The sequence below is a fragment of the Carcharodon carcharias genome, chromosome 6, assembly GCF_017639515.1.
Source record: "Carcharodon carcharias isolate sCarCar2 chromosome 6, sCarCar2.pri, whole genome shotgun sequence".
Lineage (NCBI taxonomy): Eukaryota > Metazoa > Chordata > Chondrichthyes > Lamniformes > Lamnidae > Carcharodon > Carcharodon carcharias.
The window spans coordinates 188810278-188830530 of record NC_054472.1 but is presented as its reverse complement, the minus strand read 5'-3'; the positions used below and the strand labels follow the sequence as shown (position 1 = coordinate 188830530).

The 20253-nt window shown below is 46.8% G+C and overlaps 1 protein-coding gene across 2 annotated transcripts in view; it reads left to right on the top strand.

Annotated features, from left to right (window-relative positions):
• Positions 1-951: 951 nt before the first annotated feature.
• Positions 952-20253, top strand: part of impact (impact RWD domain protein) — a 74554-nt gene continuing 55252 nt past the window's right edge. For both annotated transcript variants that reach the window (XM_041190625.1, XM_041190624.1), the window contains exons 1-6: positions 952-1121; positions 2981-3109; positions 4938-4990; positions 11446-11508; positions 16006-16091; positions 18171-18293. In XM_041190625.1, coding sequence (XP_041046559.1) covers positions 1086-1121; positions 2981-3109; positions 4938-4990; positions 11446-11508; positions 16006-16091; positions 18171-18293 — 490 coding nt within the window. In that variant the 5' untranslated portion in view covers positions 952-1085. The remainder of the gene's footprint in view (positions 1122-2980; positions 3110-4937; positions 4991-11445; positions 11509-16005; positions 16092-18170; positions 18294-20253) is intronic.

Sequence of the window (20253 nt, the reverse complement as noted above, 5' to 3'; positions counted from 1 at the left end):
CACTTGCACGTCCCTCAATTTAGTCTACTGCATTCGCTGCTCCCAATGTGGTTTCCTCTACAGTGGAGAGACCAAACGCAGACTGGGTGACCGCTTTGCAGAATACTTTCAGTCAGTTCGCAAGCATGACCCAGACCTCCCTGTCGCTTGCCATTTCAACACTCCACCCTGCTCTCATGCCCACATATCTATCCTTGGCCTGCTGCATTGTTCCAGAGAAGCCCAACGCAAACTGGAGGAACAGCACCTCATCTTCCGACTAGGCACTTTACAGTCTTCCAGACTGAATATTGAGTTCAACAATTTTAGATCATGAACTCTCTTCTCCATCCCCACCCCCTTTCCGATCCCCCTTTTTTCCAATAATTTATATATATTTTTCTTTTCCCACCTATTTCCATTATTTTTAAATGTATTTTCATCCATTGTTTTATCTCTACCTTTTCGCCTATTTCGATCCCTTCCCCCCACCCCATTCCCACTAGGGCTATCTGTACCTTGCTTGTCCTGCTTTCTGCCCTTATTGTCCCCATTAGCACATTTCTTAGATAATATCACCACCTTCAATACCTCTTTGTCCTTTTGTCTGTGACATCTTTTGGTTATCTCCACCTATCACTGGCCCTCTATCCAGCTCTACCTGTCCCACACCCCTGCCCCCTTAAACCAGCTTATGTTTCACCTCTTTTCTATCCTTCCTTAGTTCTGTTGAAGAGTCATACGGACTCGAAACGTTAACTGTGTCCCTCTCCGCAGATGCTGCCAGACCTGCTGAGTTTTTCCAGCTATTTTTACTTTTGTTTTTGCAATGTTGGAAGTGAACCAGGTTGGCTGCTGGCGGCTGTATCAGTTTGGCCGAGTGGCTGCAGTCTTCAGGCGGAAGTTGTCAGGCGGTGGGGTCGTGACCTATGACGCGACGTGAATACGCTCTACTCGCGGAGCGGGGCCGCTCCCCGCACATGCGCATTGGATGCAGGAAGAGGCCCAGCTGGAGCACTTGCAACAGAAGTTGTGGCAAAAGCGCTGGAGCCGTCCCACCTCCCCAGCGAATGGCTGGAGGCGGAAACAAACTGCTCAATGAATGAATGGCCGAGGCTGAGGGCGAAAACCTTCAGAAGCAAGTGAGTCACCAACACTGGGGGAGAAACTGGGGGCAGGGATCTGACACAGAAAGACTTGCATTTCTGTAGCACCGCTCACATCCTCAGGATGTTCCAAAGCTCTTCACAACCAAAGAACTTATTGAAGTGCAGCCTCTGCTGTAATGCAGGAAATGTGGCAGCCAGTTTGTATAAGTGAGCTCCCCCAAACAGCAGTGCGATGATGACTGGATAACCTGTTTTAGTAATGTGAGTTGAGAAATAAGTATTGGTTAGGACAACAGCGACGACTCCCTTGCACTTCTTCAAAATAGTGGATGCAGTATCTTTCTTATTCACTTGAGAGGAAAGGCAGGAACTCAGTTTTCAACATTGCATCTGAAAGACATCATCTCTGATAGTGCAGCACTCCCTCACTACTGACCCCCCGACAGTGCTGTGCTCCCTTCGTACTGACCCCCCGACAGTGCAGCACTCCCTCAGTACTGACCCTCCGACAGTGCGGCGCTCCCTCAGTGCTGACCCCCCGACAGTGCGGCGCTCCCTCAGTGCTGACCCCCCGACAGTGCGGCGCTCCCTCAGTGCTGACCCCCCGACAGTGCGGCGCTCCCTCAGTGCTGACCCCCCGACAGTGCGGCGCTCCCTCAGTGCTGACCCCCCGACAGTGCGGCGCTCCCTCAGTGCTGACCCCCCGACGGTGCGGCGCTCCCTCAGTGCTGACCCCCCGACGGTGCGGCGCTCCCTCAGTGCTGACCCCCCGACGGTGCGGCGCTCCCTCAGTGCTGACCCCCCGACGGTGCGGCGCTCCCTCAGTGCTGACCCCCCGACAGTGCGGCGCTCCCTCAGTGCCTTTTCTGGAGCATCAGCCTATATTTCTGTGCTGTAAGTGGAACTCGACTGCGTTCTGATTCAGAGGTGCAATGCTATGTACTGAGAGGCAGCAAACACCATGTATGTGACACTTGCTGAATGAAATCCTCTCAAATCTGTGAGGCTCTGCAAGAAGACTGGGTGTGAGTTTGAATGTGATCGAAGATTCTGAACAGGGAGTACGTGAAATCAAGAAATGTAAGTGCCCAGAATTTGTTGAAACAATAACAGCCTGTGAATGACATAATCTGTTTTTCATACACAAATTATCCAGCCATTTATGATGAGGAAGAGATGTCCCATCAATTGAAAATCATCATGAGTTGCTGCATATTTGTGACGATTCACTGTTAGCCTTGTGGAGACAGCAGCTCGCCCACAACCTTTCATCATGTTACAGAATTGGAAAATTAATTGCCTGTTGAACTCATTGCAGAAAGTTACGTCTGGTACTGAACAGTGTAGATACACTTTTAATGCCATGATAATTGTGAACCACCAACCTCTCTGGCCCAGAAAGCAAATGTGGAGACTCATTCCTTCAGTTAGTGAATTGTGAGAAATTTTAAAAATGTTAAATTATAAATTCTATTTTTTCCTCACTTTTCATTTTAGTTTATTTTCTCTTAATCCAATCTTTCTTTCCCCCTCTTTATTTCTCTTTCTTATTTGACTCTTATTCGCCCGTTGTTCTCCTGTTTCTTTCTCAATCCTTAAATCTCATTGGTTGAGGGATGGACTATGGCTGCTGTCGTTCACTGAAGCCCCAGATGCCCTGTTTCCCCTTACTGCACCGTTACCAGCTCACACTTCCGGCAACTTTGCATGCAAAATAATTTCAGACCCTAAACGTGCACGAATCTAACTGCTGCCAAATCTGGGGCAATATCCCCTTGTCTGAATATACCAGGTGTGTGTTGGTAGAAAGCTTGGTTAGAAATTTTAGCCTAAGTTGCATTATGTTTAAATAACTTTGCATTTGTTCACGACAAAATTCTTTTTTCCTTCAGATCGATGAGATAGAAGCACTGTCGTCGATCTACGAAGACGAATGGTGTGTCATTGACGAGGCTTCAAGAATATTTTGTATTAGGATTGTGGATGAATTAGATCACCCCAAATGGACAATTTGTTTGCAGGTACAGCACTCGCTCAAGATGCTGCCCTCTCTGCTCTATCCTTACTAAGCAAAGGCAAAACTCCTAACACGCACCAGACGCTGGTCACATGCTGAGTTGGTAGCGGATACTACATCATTGAATACATATGAGGCTGGGACAGATAGATTTTTGGTGTCTCAGGGAATTAAGGGATATGGGGAGTGGATGGGAAGGTGGAGTAGAAGCCCACGATCAGTTGTGATCGTATTGAATAGCAGAGCAGGCTCAGTGGGCCGTATAGTCAACTCCTGCTCCTGTTTCTTATGTTCTATTTTCTTTCCCTGTTAATATCAACAGCAACCACCTGCATTTATATAGCAGCTTTTAACAGAGTTAAAATATACCCTAAGGCACTTCACAGGGGCGATTATCAGACAAACTGTGACACTGAACCACATAAGAAATGTTAAGATAATGACCAAAAAGCTGGGCCAAAGAGGTTGGTTTTAAGCAGCGTCTTAAAGGAGGAGAGAGAGGCGGAGAGGTTTAGGGAGGGAATTCCAGAGCTTAGGGTCCAGGGAGCTGAAGACACAGCCGCCTGTGGTGGAGCAGTTAAAATCCGGGTTGCACATGATTCCAGAATTCAAGGAGTGCAGAGACCTCGGAGATTTGTCAGGTTGGATGACATTACAGAGGTAGGGAGGGGCAGAACTGCGGAGAGATTTTAAAATCAAGCTGTTGCTGGACAGAGGACCAGTGTAGGTCAGTAAATACAATGGGTGATGGGTGAATGGGATTTGGTCCACGTTAGGGACAGGGGCAGCAGCAGTTTGGTTGACTACACATACGAACATTTGAAATAGGCACAGGAGTAGGCCATTCAGTCCCTGGAGCCCGTCTGCCATTCAATAAGATCATGGCTGATCTGTTTGTGTTTCAAATTCCACATTCCCATCTAACCCCGATAACCTTTGATTCCCTTGCCTAGCAAGAATCTATCTACCTCCATCTTAAGAATATTCAGTGACCCCGCCTCCACCACCTTCTGAGGCAGAGAGTTCCAAAGTCACACAACCCTCTGAGAGAAAAAAACTTCTCCCCATCTCTGTCCTAAAACGGAGACCCCTAATTTTAAAACAATGCCCCCTAGTTCTGGACTCACCCACAAGAGGAAATATCCTTTCCACGCCCACTCTGTTGAGACTGTTCAGGATCTTATATACTTCACCCCTCACTCTTCTAAACTCCAGTGGAAATAAGCCCAGTCTGTCCAACCTTTCCTCATAAGACAACTCACTCATTCCAGGTACTAACCTAGTAAACCTCCCCTGAACCACCTCCAAGTGTATTCCAGATCCTAATCACTTGCTGCGTGAGAAGCTTTTCCTGGTGTTGCCATTGTTTCTCTCTCCAGTCACCCCAAGCCAGTGTCTCCTGGTTCCTGATCTGCCCCCAACAATGGGAACAGCTGCTTCCCATTGACTCTGCCCAGACCCCTTACAACTCAAACATGTCGATCAAATCTCCCGTTAATCTTCTCAAACACAGATGCATTAAAGGGAAAGTTGCATAAGAATGAAACATGAGGGAGAATGAAACAGGTCATGCTGATAGGGTGGTATGAGGCTACGATTGACATGTCCAACATCAAATAAAATCAGAAAATGCTGGAAAAACTCAGCAGGTCTGACAGCATCTGTGGAGAGAGAAACGGAGTGAATGTTTCGAGTTCGTATGACTCTCCTTCAGAGCTGGACACTGATATTGACCAGTTGGACCAAACTGGTGAGTTTCTGTGCTGTAGATTTCATGTAATTCTATGTAAAACTAATCCATATAATCAATGTTTATGTTCTTTTCTGTCTAGGTGATACTTCCTCCTGAATACCCAATAGCTGCACCGCCTGTCTATCAGTTAAAGTAAGCAATGAACCTTCCTTTGTGTATTTATATCATCTTGAATATTGCTGAAAAGAGACACATGTTGCTGAGGCTTTTCGTCTTGCAGTCATCAGGAAAAACACAAGAATACCAAATTTCAAACAGTCATAACTTATACTAAGGGAGAAAAGGGTGCTGATTGGATTGCAAGTGAACTCAGTTTGGCTTGATGTTGCCATGGAGAAAGCAATGCGGCACTTTAGGCTCCTCACGTTCCCGGGTGATTCAAAAAAGGTGCAAAGTCACATTACCAATGAAGAGGTGCTTCTAAAATCTGAGACCAAAAGAACTATGCTGACCAAGGTCAGGAAAAGAGAGTTGGAATGTTTTGGGCATGTAATAAGAAATACATACAAACAAGGAGCAGGAGTAGGTCATTCAGCCCCTCGAGCCTGCTCCGCCATTTAATAAGATATCGGCTGATCTGATAGCAACCTCAAATCTGCATCCTGATAACCTATCACCCCTTTGCTTACCAAGAATCTATCCACCTCTGCCTTAAAAACATTCAAAGACTCTGCTTCTACCGTCTTTTCAGGAAGAGAGTTCCAAGGACTCACAACCCTCAGAGAGAAAAAATTTCATCTCATCTCTGTTTTAAATGGGCAACCCATTTCTAAACAGTGACCCCCTAGTTCTAGATTCTCCCACAACCGGAAACATCCTCTCCACGTCCACCCTGTCAAGATGCCTCAGGATCTTATATGTTTCAATCAAGTCGTCCCTTACTTGTTATGGGCACAGCCGATGGTAAACACAGAGCTGCTCAAATCCCAAAGGGAAATTTGAAACAATTGCCACAACTGTTTCGCAATTTGTATATATTTCGAGATGTGTGCCTTGAATTCAGTAGTAATAAGACCACCGACTCTTATAGGTTTCTTACAAAACTAAATTAAACCTTTTATTAATAGAAGAAATGATTTGAAGCACATACATAGCTCTACAAATTACTACTATGATAATTTCTAAATCCCCAAGTTCATCTAACTCTGTGGCACTTTCATTAAGGCATCAGTAAGACACACAGATTTTAAAAGAGACAGGCAAAGAGACACGATACCCTGAACAATCCAATTCAAAGTGAGTTTTCTTAACTTCAGTTCTTTGTGGACAGCAACTTAAGCCTTAAATGCTGAAGACTTTTCACACTTGTTTTAGATCTTAGAACTCCTGCCCTTACACACAGCCTTCGCTCCTTTATACATATTTTCCCCCTTGAATGCAAATTCCCATTGTTTCACTGTGCCTTTGGACTTTACCTTTCTAATAATAAAATCTATCATAGTACCAATTTTACCAGTAATCTTTGGGAAAAATAAACACACTGTTTCATAACTTCTGGCTAGTTGAAACATTTCACCCCTTCTTTGAATTCAAGCTAGTCTGGTTTATTTAAAAATGCAAATGTTCCCTTTATACCTTTGTTTACGTACTTAACATTTCAAACCTAGCTTATCTTCTGTTACATCAAAGCCTTCAGAACAGCTGCCTTTAATTCAATTGTCTCTCTCGCTCTCTCTATCTCTCTCACACACACACACACACACGCACGCACACACACACACACACACACACACACACACACACACACCCCTATGACTCTACTTTACAATAAGTTCCAATAAGACTATAAAAATTATTCTATCTTCCTGACATACTTTTCTAAACTCCAGCAGACACAAGCCTGGCCTGTCCAACTTTTCCTCATAAGACAACCCGCCCATTTCAAGTATTAGTCTGGTAAACCTTCTCTGAACTGCTTTCAAAGCATTTACATCCTTCCTTAAATAAGGTGACCAATACTGTCCACAATACTCCGGATGTGGTCTCACTTGTGCTCTGTATAACTGAAGCATAACCTCCCTACTTTTGTATTCAATTCCCCTCACAATAAATGCTAACATTCTATAATCATGATCTAGAAAGTCTGATGTTGATGGGAAAGATCGATGGTAAAAGAGACTGAGATAGACCTGTCAAAAGAGGGTTGCAAACTGTATGAATGTACCACCCACAAAGATGATTCACGCCTCAAGAGCAAGATTAACATGGAGGTCCATAATCGCCCTCGTAGGGCATGGTACCTGAAGAGAGAGAGAGAAATAGATAGTAAAGGGGCAATGAGACCTCGGGACAGGAAGCAAGTGGAAGAACGTAAGAAACAGGAGCAGAAGTAGTCCATTTGGCCCATTGAGCCTTCTCCATTTAATAGGAATGTGGCTGAGCTGATTGTGGCTTTAACTCCACTTTGCTTTCTAACCCCATATCTCTTGCCTCTCTGTCTAACTCAGCCTTGAATATAGTCAATGACCCAGCCTCCACTGCTCTCTGGGGAAGAGAATTCCAAACACTAGCGACCTCTGAGAGAGGAAATTCCTCCTCATCTCCGTCTTAAGTGGGAGACCCCCTTATTTTTAAACTGTGCCCCCTGGTTCTAGATTCCACCTCAAGGGGAAACAACCTCTCAGCATCTTCCCTGTCAAGCACCCTCAGAACCTTACATGTTTCAATAAGATCATCTCCATTCTTCTGAACTCCAGTGAGCATAGGCCCAAACTGCTCAAGCCTTTCCTCATAAGACAAACCTTTCATCCTAGGAATCAGCTTAGTGAACCTTCTCTGAACTGCTTCCAATGCAAGTATATCCCTCCTTAACTAGGGGAACCAAAACTGTGCACAAAGCACCAATGCCCAGTACGGTTTTAGGAAGGCTTCACTACTTTTACACTCTGTCCCCCTTGGAATAGAGGCAGTGGACAGGATGACTGCCCAAACTGCGGGCGGTGAGTGATGTCACCAGGCTCGGGTGAAAACCCGCGCCAGCTACTGGGCGCAGGCCAATGAGGTCAGTGGTAGGGGAGGCTGAGCATGCTCCAGCAGACACAGTGAGTGCCAAGTGCACGTGTGTTCCTGGTCGATCAGCATCAAGGCTGACTGTGAAATAGAAAAAGGCTCTTTGCCAGAACTTGCAAATGGAAGATAAGGGAGACTGTTCTAACTGGACTGGACAACACACAAGGCCAGAGCAGGAGTGATGAACAGGGTGAAGTAAAATCAGGGATTGCTGGGTTAAGGAAAGAAACACTTTACATTTCTATAGCACCTTTCATGATCTCCGGATGTCCCAAAGCGCTTTACAGCCAATGAAGTACTTTGCCAATGCAGTCACTGTTGTAATGTAGGAAACATGGTAGCTAATTTCTGCACAGCAAGATCACACACAAGCAGCGACATGTTAATGACTAAATCATTTGTTTTAATAATGTTGGTTGAGGGATAAATGTTTACCAGGACCACCAAAGGCATCACCGCTGCTCCTCTTCGAAATATTGCTGTGGAGTCTCAGACGTCCGCCGGAGGGAGCAAACACGGCTTTGGTTTTTCATGTCTCAAACAAAAGACTGACCCTCAGACAGCGTGGTGCTCCCCCAGCGCTGGCCCTCCAGCAGTGCGGTGCTCCCCCGGCGCTGGCCCTCCAGCAGTGCGGCGCTCCCTCGGAGATGGCCCTCCAGCTGTGCGGCCCTCCCTCGGCGCTGGCCCTCCAGCTGTGCGGCGCTGGCCCTCCAGCAGTGCGGCGCTTCCCCAGCGCTGGCCCTCCAGCAGTGCGGCGCTTCCTTGGCGCTGGTCCTCCAGCTGTGTGGCGCTCCATCGGCGCTGGTCCTCCTGCCACACACTGCTTCCTCGGCGCTGGTCCTCCAGCTGTGCGGCGCTTCCTCGGCGCTGGCCCTCCAGCTGTGCGACGCTTCCTCGGCGCTGGCCCTCCAGCCACATGGTGCTCCCCCGGTGCTGGCCCTCCAGCCGCGTGGCGCTTCCTCGGCGCTGGCCCTCCAGCTGTGCGGCGCTGGCCCTCCAGCAGTGCAGTGCTCCCCCAGCACTGGCCCTCCAGCAGTGCGGTGCTCCCCCAGCACTGGCCCTCCAGCAGTGCGATGCTCCCCCAGCGCTGGCCCTCCAGCTATGCGGCGCTGGCCCTCAGCGCTGGTCCTCCAGCCGCGTGGCGCTTCCTCGGTGCTGCACTGCAAGTGTCAGTCTCGCCACAAATTGTGCTTTTGAAAAATTAGAGATGAAAATGTTTGGTTGTTAGACTCAGTTCTTAGTGGGGCACTGAAGAATATTCCAAAATACACAAGTAATGTAGCAAAAAATGCGCTTATAATTTTTGCCCACATCTTACAAACAATTCCAAAATGGAAGAGGACAAAGGAGAAGGTGAGTGGGATAAATCGGTGGGAAATAGTAAAGCTAGCACAAGCCAGAATTACACAGGGAATGCAGAGTGCCTAGGAGGTAGATCAGATATATACCTGGTATGCTGAGTGTATTGTAATCGACTCTTCTGAATGGGTGGGAACCCACCATTACAACCTGGGGAAATGGCCATTGTTGTGGGCAGGAACTGGTTTAGGCAATTGGTCTTCTGAACCAGTGTAAAAGCTCAGTGGACACTCAGGTGTAAAGCAATCGTGGGTGGGCGCAACTCACTAGCAGTAAAATATCCGCGATCTTCAACATTATTTTATCCGAGAACCTGAAGAGAGAGAGAAATAGATAGGATAGGGGCAATGAGACTTCGAGGCAGGAAGCAAGTGGAAGAATGTAAGAAACAGGTGCAGAAGTAGTCCATTCGGCCCATCTGGATTTCGCTGATGCCTGCGTGGAACTCATTCAGGAACCCTTCTTTGAAGTCTGTCGGTCACAAGTTGCCTCTTGTACATATTCCTGGAGGGTTCATTCTGTGACATCCCAACTCCAAATGCAACCCCCCCCCCCCCCCACCCCCGCCCAACTCCTGCACTCCCTCTTGGTCACCCATCACCTGCATCGTCATGGTGACCTGCCATCCCATAGCCAGTCAGAAAGCGAGCAGGCTCTTCATTAACCCAAACAGATGATTTTTGATTGCCTTGGTTTTTTCCACCTCCAAACTTTTTTTATAAATAATGAACAAAAGCGTTCCAAGTAAAATACTTGTTAGTGCCCCACTAATCTTTTTTGCCTCCCTGTTTTTACGTGCGTAAGCAGTATGGGTACAATTAATCTTTAAATCCTAGACATTTCAGGAGAATCCCAGAGGATAAGCCACCTGCATGTTCCCCTCCAAGTCACTCACCATCCTGACTTGGAAATATATCGCCGTTCCTTCACTGTCGCTGGGTCAAAATCCTGGAACTCCCTCCCTAACAGCACTGTGGGTGTACCTGCACCACATGGACTGCAGCAGTTCAAGAAGGCAGCTCACCACCACCTTCTCAAGGGCAACTAGGGATAGCTAATGACACCCACATCCTGTGAACAAAAAATTAAAAAGTCACATTTGAAAGATGATGACCCAACATCAAACAAACTTTCTTTTAATATAAAAGCAAAATACCGCAGATGCTGGAAATCTGAAATAAATCCAGGAAGTGCTGGAAAAGCTCAGCAAGTCTGGCAGCATCTGTGGAGAGAGAAACAGTTAATGTTTCAAGTCTGTATGAACCGCCTTTAGAGCTAAAGAGAAGTAAAAATGTGATGGATTTTATACTGCTCAAGAAGGTATGGAGCAGGTGGAACAAGATAGAAGGTGAGGGCTAAGGAGATGGACAAAGATGTCATGGACACAAGACAAAGGGAGTGTTAATGGTAGTGGTAAAGATTAAAGAAGGTGCTGATAGTGGCATAAAGGTAAGACAGCAGAATGTGTTAATAGCAGAACAAGGGTCAGTACTTCTGAAAGAACAACATGAAAGCAAGTGACAGATGGGCCTATGGGGGCAGTGGGGATGGTGCTGGGGTAAAGGGCTAACGAAATTAACAAATCATTAAATCAATAAATAAAAATTAGATTAAAAAAGGAGTCGAGAGAGGAGAGAGCTCATGATCTGAAGTTGTTAAACTCAATATTCATTCCGGAAGGGTGTAAAGTACCTAGTCGGAAGATGAGGTGCTGTTCCTCCAGTTTGCGTTGGCCTTCGCTGGAACATTGCAGCAAGCCAAGGAAAGACATGTGGGCGTGAGAGCAGGATGGGGTGTTGAAATGGCAAGTGACAGAGAGGTCTGGGTCATGCTTGTGGACAGACCGAAGGTGTTCCACAAAGCGGTCACCCAGTCTGCGTTTGGTCTCCCCAATGCAGAGGAGAACATATTGGGAGCAGTGGACCAAATTGAAGGAGGTGCAAGTGAAACGTGTTTGGGCCCTTGGACGGTGAGGAAGGAGGAGGTAAAGGGGCAAGTTTTGCACCTTCTGCGATTGCGTGGGAAGGTGCCTTGAGAACTTCATTTTAATTAGTTTTAGGTAGAAATTTTGGCACAGAAACATGTGATTTGTCTTTTTAACGGCTTGCTGCACTTGCAAAGAGAGTAACCTCCATTTTAAAATCTTTGTTATATTGAGCCAAGGAAACAATTCTTTTCTGTCGAGTTGAAGATTTTGACTGACATTTATTTGATTTCAGTGCTCCATGGCTGAGAGGACAGGAACGCATATCTCTTTCAAACAGCTTGGAGGAAATCTATCTGTAAGTTGATTTGATGATCTCAAGGCAAATATAAATTCAAATAGTGCATTTGTGTGTGCAAATATTCATGTTTTTGTAATAAAGGAACAAAGGAAGAGTCTTCATTTATCTGAAACTTTTCACCACCTCATGATGTCCCAAAAGCCTTACAGCCAGTGAAGTACTTTTAAAGTGTGGGCACAGTTATAATATAGGAAATTGCAGCAGCCAATTTGCACACAGCAAGCTCCCGCAGACAGAAATATGGAAATGACCAGGCAATCTGCTTTTGTAATGTTGGTTCAGGGATAAATATTGAACAGGACACTGGGGAAACCTCCATGCCCCTTTTCGAATAGTGCCAGGGGGTCTCCTGTGTCCACCCTGTGTCAGACTAAACAGGGCCCTGGTTTAAAGTGTGAAGCATGAGTACCAGTATGGGCTAGGAACATTAGCCTAGATTCTGTGAACATGTGTCTAGAATGGGGCTTGTACCCCGAGGAGAGTGTGCTACCTGCTGAGCCACTTGTTACGGTACTTGTGCTCTTTTCTTTTATAAACCAGAGCCCTCCAGCTATTGACACCGATGTCTAATTTTACGTCTAGATTCACTAATGTCCTTTAAGGAAGGAAATCTGCTGTCCTTAACCCGGCCTGGCCTACATGTGACTCCAGACTTGCAACAAGCTGGTCAACTCTTAATTGCCCCCCGCAATGACCTAGCAAGCCACTCAGTTGTGATCAAGAAGGCTCTTGATTCAAGAGCTCCCCAAGAAGACTCATCACCACCACCAGCTTAAGGGGAATTAGGGATGGGCAAATAAATGCTGGCCTTGACGGTGACATCCCGTCAATGAATTAAAACTGATATATATTGTATTGTGATGGCATCTGTCCATCTCGGGAAACGACGGACTGCACCCAGGGTGTATGTAATCCTGGATTGAATGTGGTCTGTAGAGGCTGATTTGTGAGTGGCTGTCCCTTCTGCGGCTGGCACAGATGAATAGTGTGGCTTGAGGTCGACTGATGTTTTTTCCCTTCTGTTGGCCTCTCTTTTCCGCCATTTGATCATTTTTGTCCTTTGCTTTTCCCACGCCTTTCCTGACTGTTTGTTTCCAGGCACTCTGGTCATCAGCGAGGACTTCCTATGCATCGACTCCCATCCCAGTCAATTTGAGGTTTCTCTTGCAGGCATCCTTGTATCGCAGACGTGGGCGACCTGTTAATTCTGTGCCAATAGCAAGCTCACCATTGAACATGTCTTTGGGGATGCCGCTGTCATCCATTCGGCACACATGACCAAGCCAACTCAGTCCTGCTGACTCAGAGGCCAAACATGCTGGGGATCCCTGGGGATTCCATATGTGGCACTCTGTCTTGCCAGAAGATGCCCAAACATTCATCTGAGGCAGCGGAGGAGTAAGCTGTTCAACTGCTTTTCTTGGTTTGCATAACTAATGCTTCTCTGTTGTAAAGGAGCATACTGAGAACACAAGCCACACATAGAGCTTTGTATTTTCACTTAATTTGCTGTTGGCCCACTCTTGAGAGTGAGGTTGTCAATGTTGATGGAAGTGGACTCTCCAAGTCCTGGCCCATAACTGGCCTTCCTGATGCTGATCGTCAGTCCAATCTCCTTGCTGGCCTGGGAGAACCAGTCTACAAGCTGCTGCAAGTGAACTTCAGTACGGGATGCCAGCACAGCGTCAAGAACAAACAGCAACTCTCGCACTAGGACATTACACACTTTGGTCTTGGTGCACAGTCTTGCCAATTTGAACAGCTTGCCTCATTTGAGTCCCTAAAAGCGTATAGTTAGCAGCATGGAGAAAAATATGCCAAAGAGAGTGGCACTAGTACACAGCCCTGCTTTACCCTGATGCTGATTTTGCAAGTGTCTGATGCTGCTCCATTGTAATTGATGAAACTGTGCATGTTCTTGTGGAAAGTAGAAATGATGCCCAGGAGTCCAGGTGGGCAGCCTATTTTCCACAGCAGTTTGAAGAGTCCGTCTCTGCTGACAAGGTCAAAGGCCTTGGTGAGGTCTATGAAAGCAATGCAGAATGGTCTGTGCTGTTCATGGCACTTCTCCTGTAACTGCTGAATTGAGAAAACCATGTCAACTGTCAATCTGCCAGCTCTGAAGCTGCACTGAGACTCAGGGTAGATGCTTAATGCCAGGGTCTGCAATCTGGTCAGAGAAACACACGCAAAGACCTTCCCTACAATACTTAACAAGGAGATGGGGCCAGTAACTGTTGCAGTCACCGCAAGGAGCGGTTACTGTCTCTGGGTCCTCGGTTCACCCGCTGTTCGAGGTGGTGGTTACATAGAGATAAGATCCCTGAGAGCTTCCATCAGTGGCGCTTGCATCCAATGCTGTGGATCAAATAGGAGGACCGCTGGGCTAATGTGAGTGCCCTCCATGAAGCTGTGTCTACCAGCATTGAAACCCTGCTCTTGTGGAACCAACTCCGACGGATGGGCAATTGCGTCCGGATGCCTGAAAACCACCTCCCTAGGCAGGTTCTCTTCTCACAGCTCTCCATTGGCCAATGCTCAAAGGGCAGCCAAAGGAAAAGATATAAGGATATGCTTAAGGCCCCAAAGCACAGAGGCGTTAACACCACTGACTGGGAGGAGAATGCTGCCGATCACATTGGGCATGGCATCACCGGGTCCACCAAGGTGTAAGCCACTTCGAGGCTCAGGGGCTCGACAGCGAGGCAGAATGGAGGGGGCAGAGGAAGGAGAAGGAAGCCAACCTGAGGCTGCGTTTTCCACTCCCCTGCACAATGACACCATAGAGTCATAGCCACAGAGTTTTACAGCACAGAAACAGGCCCTTTGGCCCATCATGTCCCTGTCGTCCATCAAGCACCTATCTACTCTAATCCCATTTTCTAGCATTTGGCCCATAGCCCTGAATGCAATGCCATTCCTAGTGCTCCTCTAAATACTTCTTAAATGTTGTGAAGGTTCCTGCCTCTATCACCCCCTCATGCAGTGAGTTCCAGATTCCAACCACCCTCTCGGTGAAAAGGTTTCTCCTCATCTCAGACCTAAATTTTTAAAAATTCGTTCTTAGGATGTGGCATTTATTGCCCATCCCTTGAGAACTGAGTGGCTTGCTAAGACTTTTTGGAGTCAACCACATTGCTGTGGGTCTGGAGTCACATGTAGGCCAGACCAGGTAAGGACAGCAGATTTCATTCCCTGAAGGACTTTGGTGAACCAGATGGGTTTTTGCAACAATCGACAGTGGTTTCATCATTAGACTTTTAATTCCAGATTTTTTTTCGAATTTAAATTCACCATCATGGTGGAATTTGAACCCAGATTTCCAGAGCATTACCCTGGGTGTCTGGAGTACTAGTCTGGTGACAATACCACTACGCCACTACCTCCCCTTAAATGGCCTACCCTGTATCCTGAGACTGTGATCCCTTGTTCTAGACACCCCCAACCAGAGGAAACATCCTCCCTGTATCCAGTCTGCCCAGACCTGTCACAGGTTTATACATTTCAATGAGATCCCTCTTCTTCTAAACTCCAGTGAGTAGAGGCCTAGTCAACCCAATCCCTCCTCACGTGACAATCCTGCCAATGTGGGAATCAGTCTGGTGAACCTTCACTGCACTCCGCCTATGGCGAGCATATCCTTTCTTAGGTATGGAGACCTAAACTGCACACAATACTCCAGGTATGGTCTCACCAAGGCCCTGTACAGCTGCAGTAAGACATCCTTGCTCCTGTACTCAAGTCCTTTCGCAATGAAGGCCAGCATACCGTTTACCACCTTAACTGCTTGCTGCACCTGCATGCTTGCTTTCAGTGATTGGTGTACAAGGACACCCAGGTCCCTTTGTACATCAACATTTCCCAACCTGTCACTATTTAAATAATACTCTGCCATTCTGTTTTTCCTACCAAAGTGGATAACTTCACACTTATCCACTTTATACTGCATCTACCATACATTTGCCTCTGGGTCCCCATTTCACCCTCACTTCTAGTTGGTTGTTGCTGCCTCTGGGTCCTCCCTTCACTCACTCTTGTAGGTGCTGCTGACTGCCGCTCAATGAGATCACCTTTCATTCTTGTACACTCCAGAGACTATAGGCCCAATTTACTCTGCCACTTATCATAGGACAACCACTTCTAGTGAACCTTCGCTGTATCCCCTCCAAGGCCCCACTTCATTAGACATGGAGACCGAAAGTGTGCATTGTACTCCAGGGGTGGTCTCGCCAAAGCCCTGTACAATAATAGGAAACTTCCTTACTCTTGTACTCCAGTCCTCTTGCAATAAAGACCAACATCTTATTTGCCTTCCTGATTGCTTGCTGTACCTTCAGGGTGTGTGAGACAGGCTGGATAGCGCTACGATTGAGCTGTTGCAAACTTGATGGGATGAATGGCCTCCTCCTGTTCTGTACTATTCTATGATTCTATAATAAAGTTTCAGTTTGTTATTTTTATGCAGGGTATTTTGATTTGATCAATCTGTTTCAGGGAGAATTCGGGAGAATGTATTCTCTTCCTCTGGGTGGGAAAGATTCGAGATTTTCTCTTGCTGAAATCACAGTCCGCTGATACAGGTAATCCTGAATTCCGGTTACACCTCGCTACTGATATTCCGTGACTACCCTTGCTTGTGTGCTTTACACCTCGAAGAAAACCATCCTTAATTAATTCATTAATCATCGGGAAGTGGTTTTAATCATCTTTGTTTCTCAACCTCCATGAGTTATGACTGTACAATGAGGGGAGGCCGTGATAAACATAAAGAAGCTGGGAATCGTAAGAGAACATAGACGTTTTGGAACTCATAGCAGTCAGCGCGTACCCACCGCTGCAAAACTAGTCCAGACTTGATGTATATGCTCCGGGTATGTGAATGTATCCTGTAAGAAATTGGCCAGGATATTTCGCTTGCCGGGATTTCCCATCCACCATCTGAAGAGTTGGCAGGGGGCACATCCCTGCCAATGCTGTCTGCCCCGCATGAGCATTAAGTGGCTGCAGGCGGGTCTTCCGCCCCCTCACTCAGGGGGAAGCCCCGCCTCAGAGAACCTCCGGCCAATCTGATTGGCTGGCAGCTCTCTCGCCCCTGCAGCGACGGAAGTTAGTTGCATGTAGCCCACCGAGCCTAAGCCTCCGGGAGTGCACGGAGAGGTGAGTTTTTGGGGTCTCAGGGTGGGGAGGGTAGGGAAGGCTGGGGGTGGGGAGATGGGGGGCGTGGGGGGGGGGGGGGGGGGGGGGGGATCGGGCGGACGGTGGGGGTTTGGGGTGTCGGAGGAGAGGCCGAGAGAGGGTGGGAGGTCCAGCAGCCACCGGACCTTAAAAGGGAGGTGCCTGAAGTTTGAAGGGGACTTCTGCTGGAGGTACCCCCACCCTGGGCCTAAACCCGATTATTTTCCCCAAACCCAGGAAATCCTCCTGCCAGCCGAAGAATTAAGGCTGGGAGGGAAATGGCCCCACAAATGGTCACCTTAAGGACCTCATCTGGGGCAAGAGTGGGCGGCTGGTCTAAGGCTGCACATAAAGTCGTTGAGAGGTTGGGGGAGGGTGTGGAAACCCAGTGGGCAGCCCATTCATACTGTTTCACACTCCCCCTGCCTAAACACCCACCGGTTCAGCATTTGTTACCCATCTCTAATTGCCCTTGAACTGAGTAGCTTGTGAGGCCTTTTCAGAGGGCAGCTAAGAGTCAACCACATCGCTGTGGGTCTGGAGTCACATGTAGGCCAGACCGGGTAAGGACAGCAGATTTCCTTCCCTAAAGGACATTACTGAACCAGATGGGTTTTTACAACAATCGATGATAGTTTCATGGTCACCATTACTGGGTCTAGCTTTCAATTCCAGATTTATTAAATGAATTTAAATTCCACCAGCTGCCGTGGTGGGAGTTGAACCCATGTCCCCAGAGCGTTAGCCTGGGCCTCTGGATTACTGGTCCAGTGAATTTACCCTTACGCCACTGTCTCCCTTTAATATTATATTATATATAGATAGATAAATTTATTTTATGCATTCATGGAATGTGGACATCACTGGCTAGGCTAACATTTATTACCCATCCCTAATTGCCCCTTGAGAAGGTGGTGGTGAGCTGCCTTCTTGAGCCGCTGCAGTCCATGTGGTGTAGGTACACCCACCGTGCTGTTAGGGAGGGAGTTCCAGGATTTTGACCCAGCGACAGTGAAGGAACGGTGATATATTTCCAAGTCAGGATGGTGAGTGACTTGGAGGGGAACTTCCAGGTGGTGGTGTTCCCATGTGTCTGCTGCCCTAGTTCTCCTAGATGGTAGAGGTTGTGGGTTTGGAAGGTGCTGTCTAAGGAGCCTTGGTGAGTTCCTGCAGTGTGTCTTGTGGATGGTAAACACTGCTGCAACTGTATGTTAGTGGTGGAGGGAGTGATTGTGGATTGGGTGCCAGTCGAGTGGGCTGCTTTGTTATGCATGGTGTCAAGCTTCTTGAGTGTTGTAGGAGCTGCATTCATCCAGGCAAGTGGAGAGTATTCCATCACTCTGAATGGAAAAATAAGTGGCCTGGATTTTGTGTCTGAGATTAACTGTGAGGATATCAATGCTCAACGTTACCAAAGAGTAAATTGGACAGTAACTTTCTAAAGTGTAGACTTTGTTTCATTGTCTCTGATGTCTGTTTGACAGTTCCAGAAATACAGAAAACAACAGAAGAGATTGAAGTGAATTATCAAGATGATTATTTCATTGCCTGCCAACTACCTGATCAGCAAGTTACAGTGAATGTGGCTTTTCCTGAAAGCTCAGAAGGTAAAAGCTATGAAGAGACCTTTGTTCTTTCCAGTGGAGTAGGGGTAGGATACATGCAGCAACAACAACTTACATTTATTTAGCACCTTCAATGTAGCAATATATCCCAGGGTGCTTCACAAGAGTGATATTATCAAACAAAATTTGACACCGAACCTCATAATGAGATATTGGGAAATGTTGGTCAAAAAGTTAGGTCTTAGGAAGTGTCTTAAAGGAGGAGAGAACTTGGTCTCCGTTCATCTACTGCAGAAACTCCCCTCCATGCCTTTGTTACCTCTGGACTTGACTATTCCCAATGCAACTCTTGACCAGCCTCCCATCTTTTTATACATAAACTTGAGCTCATCCAAAACTCATCTGTCTCTATGCCAACTAGTCCTGTTCACCCATCACTCTTGTGCCCGCTGACCTACCTTGTTCCCCTGCCCATCAATGCCTCGATTTTAAAATCCTCATCCTTGTTTTCAAATTGCTCCATGATCGCGCTTCCTCCCTATCTTTGTAACCTCCTCCCACCCCCACAACCCACCAAGATCTCTGCGCTCCTCTGATTCAGGCCCGGTTGAGCATCCCCGATTTGAATCGCTCCACCAGTGGTGGCCATGCAATCGGCCAGCCGGGTCCTAAGCTCTGGAATTGCCTCCCTAAACCTCTCCCCCCTTCTCTGCTTCTCTTCCCTCCATTAAAAAGCTCCTTAAAATCCACCTCTCAGAGCAAGCTTTTGCTCACCTGTCCTAAGATCTCCTTACGTGGCTTGATGTCAAATTTTGTTTGTTAATGCTCCTGTGAAGAGCCATCTGACATTTTGCTACATTAAAGGTTCTATATTGTCACGACTCACTGGGGATAGTGTTCTGCAATATCAAGTTCCACTGCTCCCCGAGCAAATGTGGACAGTTTGATCAACCCACCTAAATGTTTAATTGAGGTTAACAGAATACAAGCACCAGGTTTGTAAACTTAGTAAGTGAATTACTGTTTATTGAACAAATTGTCTTTAACCATTGGCAAAAGAAAGAGATATGAACTGCTAATTTCTAACTCTATAACCGAAACCCTCTACCCCTTCTTAAATCTCCATTTACAGACTCATACAGAGACATAAGACACACAAAAACATGGATTTTAAAGACAGAGATAAAAACAAAAAACTGCGGATGCTGGAAATCCAAAACAAAAACAGAATTACCTGGAAAAACTCAGCAGGTCTGGCAGCATCGGCGGAGAAGAAAAGAGTTGACGTTTCGAGTCCTCATGACCCTTCAACAGAACTGAGTGAATGTTAGAAGAGGGGTGAAATATAAGCTGGTTTAAGGTGGGGGGGGGGGGGGGGGTGGGGGTGGGGAAGGTGCGTTGGTGGGGGAGAAGTTGGGGGTGGGGGGTGTGGTTGTAGGGACAAGCAAGCAGTGATAGGAGCAGATAATCAAAATCACTGCTTGCTTGTCCCTACAACCACACCACCCCAACCACTCCCCCCCCACCCACCTTAAACCAGCTTATATTTCACCCCTCTTCTAACATTCATTCAGTTCTGTTGAAGGGTCATGAGGACTCGAAATGTCAACTCTTTTTTTCTCTGCCGATGCTGCCAGACCTGCTGAGTTTTTCCAGGTAATTCTGTTTTTGTTGTGGATTTTAAAGGTTGAATGAAACAGTTCACTAGCACCAATTCCGGAGTATAGGGCTCAATGGGTTGATTTTGATCGATGTCTTCCAAATTCCTTTCTGTTCTTGTTAATGACACGAGGTGGTCTTCTAGCACTTTCAGTATTTAGTTCACTGATTGAGCACTTGCCTTTCAATGTCTCTGACAGTGATTTTCCCCTTTGCCTCTTGACAGGGGTTTTCAGCGAGAGAGCAGGGTACAGAGATATGAGGGAAAAAAACAGCTAGCTATTATTATAGAATTAAAGGAACATTACTCACACAGGAGACAGAGGTTTTAGGTCTTTTTTTG